General features: G+C 39.6%; 1 protein-coding gene across 2 annotated transcripts; it reads right to left on the reverse strand.

Moving 5' to 3' along the window:
* Positions 1-219: 219 nt before the first annotated feature.
* On the reverse strand, positions 220-10,139 carry olfm1b (olfactomedin 1b; the record flags this gene model as incomplete). 2 transcript variants are annotated; one of them, XM_079485840.1, is made up of 6 exons in its annotated part: positions 220-894; positions 3,796-3,902; positions 5,368-5,587; positions 7,402-7,557; positions 8,667-8,813; positions 9,990-10,139. In XM_079485840.1, 6 exons carry the CDS (start codon positions 10,137-10,139, stop codon positions 220-222), a joined length of 1,455 nt encoding a protein of 484 aa, XP_079341966.1. The 2 variants fall into 2 exon arrangements, with proteins under 2 accessions (XP_079341966.1, XP_079341967.1); XM_079485841.1 differs by having other exon boundaries at positions 9,984-10,139.
* Between the last annotated feature and the right edge of the window lie 3,799 nt (positions 10,140-13,938).

Below are 13,938 nucleotides of genomic sequence, written 5' to 3' on the forward strand. Positions count from 1 at the left end.
TGTTGTTTTTTGGCATCTGTTCTTGGTTTGTTTTCTTCATTCACATGTCTGCAGTTTTTCATTCAGCATAACATTGTTTTATAATAAGAACATTCCAATGGATTGTCTTGGGAATCTTGGGTTCTCTTTAATGTTCCTTTTGAGATACTCCAAACTAAATCCCAAAATGTCAATCCAGTCCACGGTAGACAGTTTTCCATTTTTTTCCAGTCATCACGGTTACAATTGTTCAGAGCGGATGACATGGAAAAGCGTGACATTGTAGAGAACCTGATGGCCATTGTTCCAGGCGTACAGCGCACGATCTCGCGGATTGTAGTCCAGCATCGAGATGTGCGAATACTTGTTTTGCAGAACGATATCGATGTACTCATACGTTGAGGAGTTGGTTTGGTAGGCGTAGTAGACCTTCGTACCTCCCGAGTAGCCGTTGGTTACGTACAACGTCCCGCAAATCATAAAAGACTCGCCGGCGCTGCGCCTCGGGTGATTGGTCGTCCAGGACTGCAAAATATGTAAGGTCATCGGGTGGAGCTTGCTGATGACTATATTCCCTGCGTTCTGATTGGTGGCGTACACGGCCCAGAGACCGCTCTCGTCCACCATGAGGTCGATGTCCGAGTGGCCGCCCCAGGCGTAGTGGTAGGTGTTGCTGAAGCCGGCGTTGTCCAGACGCTGTGATTTACTGATGGTGGAGGTCTTGAAGTCGAACTTGATGATCATGTTACTTTGGAATTTGTTGAAGTAGATGGAGCCGTTGTAGACCACCTGACCCGTCCCTGACCAGGGGTGCGGCAGCCGGTGAGAAGTGAAATTATCTGACGTCATGAAGTCCGCCATAGACTTGTATTCTCGCACAAAGCGGTTGTTATGGTAACCGTCCATGTACCATACCTGTAAAAAAGAGAATGAATCTCGTAAAAATTATTCATATGAATCAGATTTTCTTGGAAACTAGACATTTTAGCGTTCTGATTCAAACACAGATGTATGGATTCTGCTTTCCTGTAGCTCAGTTGTTAGAGCATAGCGCTAGCAAATTCAACCAACAGCTATTGTTTCCAAGTGGATTCAAAAAAGTATCACCATCCTGACAATGAGAAATCAAAAAATAAAATAAAATAAATTGAGTAAACAAACATTTAACTTAAGACCTTTGACCGTTCACTCATTCTTCAAAGGTAAATCAAAGTAGGTCAAGGTGGTCTTTATTTGTCCTATGCCACCATGTGAATTTTTGTTGTTTTGGCATTAATCTGCCGGCACGGCAGGACACGTTCAGTAAACTACAGCACGGCATCAATGGCGTCTTAATTAAATTGGAAACTGGAAGCGATCCCTCCCCCCTTCAGAACGTGGCAGAATAAAGACGGTGAAAACTGACAGCCAGGAAGATCCTGCGTGCCAGGCATTATGAACCCTATGGGGATAATTCCACATCATTCCGGATAAAAGCTAACTCTCTGTGGAGAAATCCCAGCATGGCTGGAGCTTCGCTCTCTCTGAGCGGGAGGGGTGGAATGGAAAGGCAGTAGTCACGTTTATGGAATATTCCAGAGTCCCACAGGGACGTCTGTGTGCTCTCTATAGTAGGCACAAAGCAAAACATCTACTATATATACAGCACACGCACGCACATCTGTCTACCGTATTTTGCTTGTATTGTCATGATGTAGCAAATACCATGAATTCTACAGTAAATAATTCATATTTGATTTGATTTGATTGCATATTAGTTTTTTCGCAATGTTTTACTACATTCTTATAAATAAAGGTGCTTCACTTTTATCTAAATGCTTCCATAAACCTTAAACATCTTTAAAAGGTTCTTTGTGGAACCAAAAATGGTTCTTCTATGGCATCGCTGTGAAGAACCTTTTATGCACCTTTATTTGCAACAATTTGAGAAGCGCAATAGATGTAAAACTTGAAGTGAATTTGATTTGAACAATTCCATTTAATGGAATAATGTCGTTCTTAAAGGGATAGTTCACCCAAACATAAGAATGTTGTCATCATTTATTTACCCCCATAATGCTGTATATAACGTTTCCTTCTGTGGAACAGAAAAGAAGATATTTTGAGAAATGTCTCAGTGGTTTTGTTAGCTTATGTAATACAGGTTTGGAGTGACATATGGATAAGCAAATGATAAAATAATCATCACGATTCTCCGCTACAGCTGGTTGTATTGCAAGAGCCAAAAGCCACTCCGATATTTCTCCTTCTCTCCCACACACGCACAACACATACGCAGACACGCACACACGCTCTGACCGTCTCACACATACAGCCTACGGTATCATCCTTCTTTAAAAAAAACAAGAGCCACGACCAAAAGTGTGAGAACAACAGAAGGAGAGAGAGAGAGAGAGAGAGAGAGATGAACTTGTGGGCTGTGGGCGTGAAAGGAGTTTAGATTCAATGGCTTTGTATAATGGCTGTATTGTTATAATGGTTGAACAGCTTGTTAAAACTTAGCTTTTAATGCCTGTATTGGGTTTGTAATTGTGAAACATTTGCATGAGTGTGTCTACTGTAGTGTTGGTTTCTAATGTTTTGTTGTCTGCTTATGGCGGGATTTGTACGAATGTGTGTGTCTGTGTCTCTCTGTATCCGAGTAATACTTCTACTTTAATTTTTTAAGCCGCAAAAGTCACAGACTGCAACTTTAAATGTGCATTGAATAATAAAACATCAGAAGCACAGATTCTTAATAATAAATGATAATTGTTGAGTATAAATTGTGCTAGTTCAGAAACTTCCCACAGATGCTCCTTTGAAAGCATATGGAACATTGTAATGCAAAAAGCTCATTTGTCATCTACAATAGCAAACACTTGAATTCAAACCCAGTACACTTATCAAAAGAACGTCCGCTCTGGAACAACCTAGATCTAAATGTCTTGCTGGCTGGTGAGAGCTCATAGATCAATCCTCGCAGGGTTCGATCCTTAACCCTTCGGTTACACGGCCAGATCTTAAAGCGTTATACAACAGCATAAATCACAATCTATTAAACTCAAGGTTACTGTGAGCAGTTGAAATGATTGTTTGTGGGAATCAACAGCATGCCACAGATGTGCTATAAAGATATTACGTTAAGAAGATAACCCAGAATATTCCTTTGATCCTCTCGTCGGATTAGAGTTTTTTTCTTTAAAATATTTCGATCAGCATTATAGAAATGTAATGATACAGTGTGATTCTATATGACAATATATACAACTTATTTCGTACTGTTACCTGTTTTTCTATTACTCTGTTAAAAAACTGATTTAAATACATTTTTTATTTTATGGGAAGAAACTGTTATTTTACGGTGTTACAGCTGCCAGAATCTTTTTTATTACAGGATTTTTTTACAGTGTATCTCAACATTGAGGTTTGCTTCACAGTGTAGTTTCGGCTTTGTGGCGTTTAACATGTTTATAAATCTGTTGACAGAAGCTATATGCTTGGGGTTTGACCGCAGGCATTAAATACACAGCTGGTCTGACTGTGTACATGTAAATGAGCTTACACATGAAGAAATCATGCAAATCTGTGTTGATTTACAACCAAAATCTACAACATACTATAATATTTCACTCTTCGTGTGTCAATTAAGAAATACATTTTCACACTTTTTACTTGACATGCCTTCATGATTTTTACGAATCATTCCTTGTTTTTAATAATATTAAGTTAATGTTCGGATGCAAAATATTCATTACATACTGTATATTGAGTTTAAAAATGTACTGTACTGTGTGTGTGCTTGGTTTTGAATAGAAACTTTATTTTAACCCTCACCCTTGTGTCTCCTTCAGTAGCGAGTGGGTCCGTCATCCAGGATCCGAACCGAGAGCCAGATGTTTTAATGGTGATAGCATCACTAATGCCGGTAAGCTTCCCGCATGCTGCAGAGCAAACACATAAATTGAACGAGTTTGATTCAATTCAATTTTACTTATAGCATTTTTCACAATGTGCATCGTTCCAAAGCAGCGTTACAGGAGACACATTTTGTCAGGAGAATGAGTTTGATCATTTAATGTTGTTGATGTTTTAATGAATGTTCTGGTTAATCATTTCAAATCTGTAAAACTCATTTTTTCTTTAACTTCCTCTTGAAGTCTGCATGACACGTGTCTGGGTGAAACAGAATATTACATGAGAAGAAATATACAGTAGAGTAAAATCCAACTTTCCATTTATAATTCATAAATGTATGGGTTCCGCACAGAGGAATAGAGCATCATTTGTTTTTTATTTATTTTATTAACTGCTATAATAACATTTCCTGTAAAGCAGTATATAAATAATTTATTTATTGATAAACAATTATATAACGTCAAAATTTATCAATTGTTTGTGGTGTAGTGCCGCATATCTTTTGTGTTATTTCATGCCCCCCAACCCCCCAAACACACACAGAGATTAACACACTCGCTATAATCTGGTGTCTATCAGGAGATTCAAGCAAAATTATAACAGCACTATTTTTAGACTAAAGCTCTGCCTCATACATACTACACATATCCACACTTCTTTAGAATCAAACAACCATCTCACACCGTATATAACACGCAATTTATTGTTGTTATATAGAAAAATGTTTACTTCTACAAGTGTAAACATGTTGTTTAATCACATTAAAGTAGCACCTGTGGCTTGATATTTGTTTATGTTTAATAATAGTATCAAATGTTAAATGTCAATGGAATGCTTGTCTGTGATATATCTTTGTGTTCTGATGGGTTCTTAAGTACGACTTCGGATTTGTTGTAGGCGGTTGTTTAATAGTCAAAAGACCCTAGTTTCTGTCATTCAGCACAAATCCATAAACGTTTTGAGGTCTCATTTATGTCAAACAGTGAGTTATGTACTATACTGATAGCAATATTAGTCATGTCTGCATGTAAAGTTCATGTGGTTTTCAATATACCTTCCATAGTTTCACCAGCTATGACACACAAGGACAAAGCCCGAGTGTGTTTGTGTGTGTCTACGCTGTATGTGTGTGTGTTTGAAAGATAAATGAAGTCCCTTAAAAAGCAATTGATTGCACACTGAGGCTGGCCCACATTTTTCTTAAAGAAAGAGAGAGCTGATATACAGTACACACACCAGAGACAGGTGCGTGTGTAAGATGGAGAGTCATCAGAGAGTCCCAGAGGCAATTTTATCGCTCAGATGTTGCTTTTTCATATCTAATTTCTTAGTTGTCATCTTTAAGTGTCTTATTCTTGTCTCGGGTCCCCGTCGATCGTGTCATGAGAGTGAGGAAATTATGCCAGAAGTTGCTTTTTATATGTTCACATTCCTTTAACATCATTCTGGATTATGTAAACCTCTATATTTTTGAGTGTGTTTGTGCCGTACCAAGTTTCTGCATGCATGCACGCAGTCTCTCCTCCAGGTTGACCACGCGAGAATGGAGGTCGTCGTAGTCATACGCTCCCATCTCCTGCTGGAGGAGGCTGAGGCTGGACGTCAGGTTCTGCACCTCCTCTTTAAACTGCTGGACCAGCCGGGCGTCGGCTTTGTACTCCTCCAGGACGGGAATCAGCGGTCGCAGCTCCGCCATTTTTGCCTTTATGGCCTGAAAATACGTAACAGAGCTGCTCAGGTGCCGGCGGGTCGGGAACACAGGGATGATGGGAAAGATAAAGTCCCTTCGAGGTTCTGGAGGTACTGTCTAGTCTGACAACCCTTGTCTACATCTATAGAGATGATCACTACAGTCTGTGTTTCCAGATATACGGGAGGGTGCTTGCATCAGCTTTTGTTTGTTTATCTGTACACTTTTTATGTTCTAAGGCTATTAAACCATATCAGCATAGTCTTAAACATTAAAGTCTTAAATTGCTTAGGAAAAATGTCACAAATATACAGTTGTAGAAATCTATGAAGAGTATGGAGGTGTAAAATGAATGTAGATTGTAGAGGTCAAATAGTCTGGATTTTGGTCAATTTGATGAGAAATGTTTGAGATCGTATTAAGATCTTAAAAAATATAGACTTTTGATTCCAGACTTGACGCATCTCAGTTTGAGACCTTGTTGAGATCTCTTCAGAAACGCAAAAGATGGGAACGTTTTCAGCTCTCCATGCAACCTCGTGGATTTAAAGGAGAAATTGAGATATTAAAATATGAGAAATGGATGTAGCTGAAGTCAAACTTGTTCAAGAGGATCTCCTCTTACTTTTGGCACATTGTGAATGTACTTGATCTTTATAGACCTCCACTTGCCCTCTCTTAACTTTTTATAATCTCCCGATATTCATACATCCAACTAGAGAACCCTAGACGGTGATAAATGATTATTGATTTGATTAAGGTTCTTTGCCGAACCTTTAAAGAACCTTCATTTGTAAGAGCGCATGTGTGTGTTGTGTGTTGAGAGTCCAGAGGCCAAACAGCAGTAAATTTACTGAGCTCCGTATATAATCGGCATACATTTAGCGACGAAATCAAGCGCTCTGAACACGGTAAACAATTGGGAAAAAACTTTATTAGTTTATCGTTTAGAATGCAACAGCAGAAGGGACACATGCTGAAAATTACAACTCACATACAACAATGTGATGGTAGGATTGAGTTCTTTACTTCAAACGCATATTACTCCAATAACCAAAGATTCATAGTGACAAAACAAAAAAAAACTTAAGCAATACTATCAAAGATGAGAAGAATATGAGAAGAGTAATCATATCAATATCAATGTAGCTAAATAATAATGAAGATCATATTGTATAAATGAAACGTAACAATCCTTTAGATTGGCATGCAGAAAGAGATCTGATTGGTGGTTGGATAAGGAAAGGGGAGAGGGTGCTTCTTACAGCTAATGTCGTATAGAATATGAGAATCGTGACATAAACAGCGTGATTGACGCCCACTTCAGCCAATCGTGGGTTAGACCTGCCTCTTCTGGCCTCTGGCTCTCCTATCATGTCTTTATAGTTAGCCCTGCAAGCAAGAAACAACAGACTCAGCACAGGGAGCTACCTCGCTAACCTATCTAGCACATTCACGCACACACAGACTCTTGTACTCACACATACACGCTGTTGTGTTACAAAAGCGCAAATAACGTGACATTTCATGCATGTTCGCGAGATTTGTGTTTTGGCATGTTTTCATTGTTGTTGAATTCTTAGGATACATTATAGAAACGGAAATGTGCAGATCTATCCTTTGTCTTTTATTATGATTATTATAATTAGCTATTAATGATAAAAATGATTCTGGATCACACGTTCTCGACAGATGTACAGGTAGGTCTTGCACATTTCTATTTATGCATGCAATCTTGATTGTGCTGTGTCCATATGAACTGCTTTATAATCATTATTTGATGAAAAATCTGAATTGTTTAGCGTGCATTTTTGTGTCTAATCGTGCATGCGTACCTTGTATTGCTTGGCGATGTTTTGTTTGTGGTTTTCCTCCACCTGTTTGAATTTGGTCTCCAGGCCACGGAGCTGATCTTCCATCTTCACCACATACTGCAGGTCCCTCTGGGTCCGCTGGTCCAACACTTGGATTGATTGCGTCATGTTTTGCACCTACAAGCACACAGTTGGCGGACATGTAAAATCTGTTTTCAAGACCTTGCTGTCTACTTGCGACATTGGGCAACCTTCTATATTTGCTCCTTTGTAAGTCATCTTAAAAACTGCATTACTATTTTACAAGTTGGCTAATAAGTTTGAATTTGTACGATTATTAGAAAAAACAATAATGAATTGACACCCCCTCGGGTAAAACATATTAGCCACCTCAACAAAGAGATTGCTGTGAGATTGTGTTGGATGTTATCGATAACGTTACATTAAGTTGATGAACTGATGTATAAAATACATCAAATACACGCATATGTTTGACTTATTCATTTTATTCCATTTAGTGCAAAAAGGGTTTTAATTCATATATCTCTTTTCATGCCTTTGGCCTGAGATGATCGAATCATTGCTGTTGGATCATTGCATATTTCTTGATTTTAATATTTTCCATAAATCATTCATACATTTGTCTGTGAAAAGTTTTTAAAAAGCTAGTCAACTTGGACAACACAGTGTTTAATTCAAAAAATGTAAATAGAGTGCTTTCTCCATGTTCTGTTGTTTTGGACATATAAGGTTTCCACTCAACAATGACAATATGATGGATAGATATTAGCACCTATTGTAATATTGCTCTTTAATGACTTATCTCTTATTGCTCCCTGAACGCTTTGGATAAAAGCGTCTGCTAAATGACTAAATGTAAATGTAATGTAGATTTCTCTCGAGTATCTAAATTTGACCAAAATGCATCCGAAACAAAATTATGTTTTTTCAAAACATATACATGGGGAACTCATATTAGGAGGTAGGTTTTGGAGAGAAGTCGTGAGATCATCTAGTTATTTTACAATCTACTGATGACGTGATATGTTTACAGTGTTTTTCCCTGGTTGCATCATTGTCTTGCTGATTATATTTCTGGAACATGTGCCATAGTGCCGACCCTGTTCCAGAGGAACTCATTAACTGAGCTGTTGTTAGGCACAACCCTGATCACTGATCTCTGGAGAAAAAACTGTTGTCAGGCCGAGCGTCTATGGTAACTTCATTTTAAAGGTAACATGATGGGATGGGAGGTGAAAGGTCACTGACGGCTACGGTTCGATTACCTTCTCCAGTAGCTGACGGAGTTGTTTGGTGCGGGCATCTCTTGAGCACATGGTTTGTTGAGGTGCGACGACCGTACAAACACATCTGCCTTCGCTGTCCTGCGCTGAGCTGTACACCTGCCAGGACTCCTCTGGGTTAGCGAGAGGCTGTGAAAGAGGCAGAGAGAGGGTGAATTAATCTGATGTCTGATTTGACCAAATATTACATTTAAACCTCGCTGTCATCCGCCGTTCATAGATTCATTTATAATTCCACATTGACATAATAAACACACATAAGATTACGCAAAGCCCTATCTACTCGGTCAGGTCACGCCACGCTTACCGCCCACCAATCAGAACGCAGCATTTGAACATCTACTACCACATCAATCTGCAAGACAAACATCAATGGCATTTATCCAAGCACACAATTTCTTAGCTGGATTTGACTGACAGCTGTTAGATAAAAAGGACCTTTCTGTCAATCTCGAACTGCTGATCGCAGCCGCTCGGAACTGCCAGGGGTGAAACACAGATGGTCCACCGCCGTACATCCGTTCAGATCATTTAGACAAATCCACCACATCAACACCGTGCTTATGGAAGATTAAAACAATGCCAACAGACTGTTGATCTGTCTACTTTGCAGCCATATAAAATACACGTTGTGCAGTATTTCACTGTCACATAAGCCCTTCTGTGAACTCCACTTCTTACAAACATCTTTATATCTAGACATCGAGATCTGCAAACTATGTAATATGCAAAGCAACCGTCTATATATCATCTCATCATAATTCCCATAAAGCATTTTTTTACTATTTAGTTAAACTGTGCTGAGCAAATCCAATATCAAACAGATTTTCTCACTTTTTCCTTTCATAAAAACACCTTTCATAACCTCTTTAAAACAGTGCAGCACAAATAGACAAGTTGGACTTGATTTTCTGCACGTTTCGGACGAACATACCGAGTTCAAACTGTATTAAAAAAGTAATTGTGTTCCAGTGTAAATATAAAATAACTACAAAATGCGTTCGCAATTTTTTAATAATTGATGGTCTATGCATACACGTCTTTGGACGTCGTCTCGTGAGCTGTGCGGTTTTAAGTTTCAACAAGTTCCAGTGCTCAAAAGGCTTCTGGAAATCACTGCGTTATAGCCTGTTTGCGCTCTGCTTTCCAATGCAAGAACGCATTTGGTGCGCACCCCCTTACCCAAAAACGCGAGTTGCAACGCACTGAAAAGCTCAGCTAAAAAGCAATAACGCAGATATATTATGCGATATTTGAACTTTGATATAAATTTGCTCGTTCAATCGTATGTAACTCGACACTTACTCCTATACTCCGATCTGGATAGCCGCCCTGCGCCGCGGTTAGTTTGGTGGTGTTCAGTCCCACCAGTGATGGCAGAGTCTGGGACATCCAGTTGGTGATCATTGCCATGGTGCTGAGCACCACACCGATCTTCAGCAAAGGCACCGACATCTTTGCGCTCAGACCCAAACTCTCATTAGTCTACACAAGCCACTGGAAAACCACGGCGAGCATCGTTGCCCGTGAGCGCCTCGTGTATCACCATCATAACTCTCATCGTCTCCTCTAACGGTCCCGGTTCGGACGGTATCGCGGTGTTCATCTTGGCGCTGTCGGAGGTTGAATGGAATCCTGCACAGTTCAAGTTACAAAAAACAGCCTGAAACAAGGCTGTGGTGAACCTCGCGCCGGTCCCGTTTAACTGGTGTCTTTCCCGTTAGTCGTGCCTCTTTTGTGTGCGTTCACGCCCTTATCGGTCCGTCTTCCCCACACAACTGAATTACTCGGGACCGAGCGCACTGACGGCTCCTCCGTAGATGAGAAAGAAGGCGGCGCCACGCGCCCCTATATAATAAACGGAGCGCATCATGTCTCCGCTCACCAGACGCCCTTTGCGCGCCACCGGGGACTCGCGATTATGAGGCCGCTCTTGTCACGAGTCCGGTAGGGTCGTAAACAACATCTTACTGTCACGGCCCACTTCGGGATAACAGTAGTGAAAAGGATCCCAAGTGATGTTAAATTAACAAGCGCCCTGTTGAAATATAATCATTAACTCTCATAGGACACACATCACTGTTTAATGAGAATGGAAAATAAGACACTGAAGGTCATCAGGTTGAAATGTGTTTATTTGAAACATAGACAATGCATTGACATTCTTCATTCCTTTAATGCAGGAGCCTATCATTTGTAGTGGTTATAAACAAAAGCAAAGAAATTGTTTCTATAAAAGCATAGCGGTCTCCAGGAAATGTACTGCGGTTCAACTCAGGCACTTAAACTTTATTGATTATAACTTACACGAAATGAAAATGAACATGATGGAACCTATAACACGGCGAGTGATTGAGGACTAGCTGACTTTATTTTAGCCATCTTTTAAAAGTTGTGTTATTATAAGAAAAAATACAATCGACTGCAAATACTTACTAATCTTGTACTAGTGTTTTCCCACCAATGTGATGTCACTGGAAGGTGATGTAATGGGGTCTTTTGTTTCTAGAGTCTTGCAGAAATTGATATTGAGGAATTGCTTGCAAACGGAAACAATATTATAAGTGGAATCATATTGATTGGAGATCCACACTTCATCATAATATTTAAAGAGATCTAACATATGTGATCTTTGAAAATAGAGAGTTGAATGTTTTGTCCATATTAAGTGATATGATAGTGACATAATAATAAACTACTTAGAAGGAATGACCTATACCTATGATTTGGTCTGATTGTTAATGTCGTGAGGAATAACATTCCACGATGCACACCGTCCCGGTAAGGACCCGCCCTGCATCCACTCGCATCCAGCGCGCGCTGGTGCGTTAATGGGTGAACTCAGTTTACATTAGAATGACACGCGCGCCCCCGTGTCGCAGTCAGTGGTACTGTCATAAAAATTACATCGACCACCCACCGGAGCCATACCACAAGAAAAATGTAGCCCTGCAGTATGAGAGAATGAGTATACATCTTTTATACACACACATACAGCCCGAAGTATTAGTGAGTAATACTGACAAAGTAAGATGTGCAAACTACCTCATAATGTTATAGATAACCTTATCTAATGCAAAAATCTTTGTTTTTTACTATGGCAAGTCGATTCCTTTATAGACAAACTGGCTACAAAAAATAATGTGAAAACTGTACCCTATATGTTGCATGTGGACCTACTAAATCAAATACGTGAAGTCACAATGGGTAGTGGAGTTTTATCGGATGTCACACCTAATTAATAATAATGTGTTTTTAAGGCAAAGCATTCTGATCATTTCCAAAACACGCGATCCATTTTTGTTCTGCTGCTGCTGGATTATAACATGAATATGTCAATGGTACGGGATCTCTTTGCATTCTGACCTTTGAGAGACCGCGAAAAGAGAGAGGGAGAAAGAAAGAGAGGGACGTATAAAGAGTTTCGGGCATCCCGATGTGTCTCTCAGCATATCCAACCTCGCCTCAATAAAACATCACACAGCAAAACATCTAAAACACAGAATCTAGGGCATATATTCTTTCCGGGCCTGTCACTCTCTATTACACACACTAGCGTTTGTGCAAATACTGCGTGTTTGTAGGGTATGGAACCACAATCATCCAATCTTTCTGTGCTGACCGTAAATATCCTGTGAGCACAGGACACCTCCTGCAGGGAACATCAGCTTATCAAACACCAGTCAGATTGTATTTTGTGCGTGAGGAGACAGAGAGAGATATAAAAGAGAAATGAAGTACATGAATGATAGAGCCATAGCAGTAGAAGGTCACTTCAGCACAAATCACACTGAGCTACAGCTGGTTCGGCCTTGAGATATTGGTGTGTGAATGAACAATGTAGCGTGAATCATAGAGTTGCTTGTTTAAGGTGTGGTGCAACAGTGTTTCATGACTTTCAGACTTCTTTACAATGTTGAACATGCTGGCTTCTCATGCTTAACATGGCCAACTTGTCAATGAAAAAATTACACGTATGACGTAGTATTTCTTTGTTCGAACCGTTTAGGTTTCAGAAAGTTTTTTTCTAACATGAAATTCACTTACGTAACAACTTTTCTTAGTCCGTTATTGGATTATTCTCCTGGAAAGCACACCCACTTGTCAACCAGCGCTTAAAGGGAACATATCAAAACACATTGAGTGATGTTTTGCATTAAAAGTTCCGGGTTCAATACAGCCTGTTGTAAAATTGTGTGTTTGTGTGCGTCTGGGTGTTTTTTTATCCATTTATGAATCCTTGTAGAATAGGATGAAGGAAAGATTTTCTCAATATGTGTTTTTTCTAGAAATTTTAAATATAAATGGTATCACTTTTACAAATGACAAATTATGGACCTGTTTCTTACATAACACTCATTACTATACGACTTCTGAAGAATGTAATTGATCCTTTTGAATGCACTATTCTTAAGGGTACTTTGAAGAAGAACAAATGTCAAGTACGTTTGGAATGCTTTGAAATTGAGTGAATGATTTTTATTCTAACCATTTTATAACGGAGCCCCTCTGTTGGGTCAGGGGCTATTAATTCTCCAACAAGATTTGCAGTTAACATCTCATATGAATGTTTTATACCACAGCGACATTCTCAAAGGGAACAGCGATCAATATTACTTTCATCAAGGAGTGAGCAGCACAACTAAAACCTCAAACTGGGATTCCTTTTAATACTTTTTTTTATCATGTTTAATAATTCATATGTAGGCTGTAGGATCTTTTCAGCCCCCAGCAAATTGATAACATCCTGCAGATTAAGAGGCTGGATGATGGTTAGTTCAGAATGTACCAGTAGTAACGGCATGAGCTCTCTGCTGAAGGAGGCAGAGCAGCAGTAACTCACGTGTAACGGTCTACAGTAAAGCTTTCAGCTTCGGGCTGCGTGTAAAAAAACCTCCAACACCACATGAGTGATTTACCAATCGGTCTGAACCAGAGCGTTGGAGACCTCCCAACTAACACTTCTGCAGCATTCACGCTCTGTAGAGGAGCAAGTTGATGTTTTACGAAGTTTTTCTACAGAAACCTCAAATGATTTGCTTGACACCGGGCCTACCGCAGAGGTGTTTGGAAGGGATCCCTGCTTTTTTGAACATTTACTCTTGCCCTTGTGCTCTTCTGCGTTCTGGTTTTAATGCAACGTTATTGAATACTCGTCCACAGCTGAAATATCATTACAGCAAAACATAGTAATTTACTCTCATTCTTGGGGTTTGGGCATTTTGTTCTTTTTGTCTTAAGCAGTAGGTTAAAA

The sequence above is a fragment of the Barbatula barbatula genome (genome assembly GCF_947034865.1).
Source record: "Barbatula barbatula genome assembly, chromosome: 22".
Classification (NCBI taxonomy): Eukaryota; Metazoa; Chordata; class Actinopteri; order Cypriniformes; family Nemacheilidae; genus Barbatula; species Barbatula barbatula.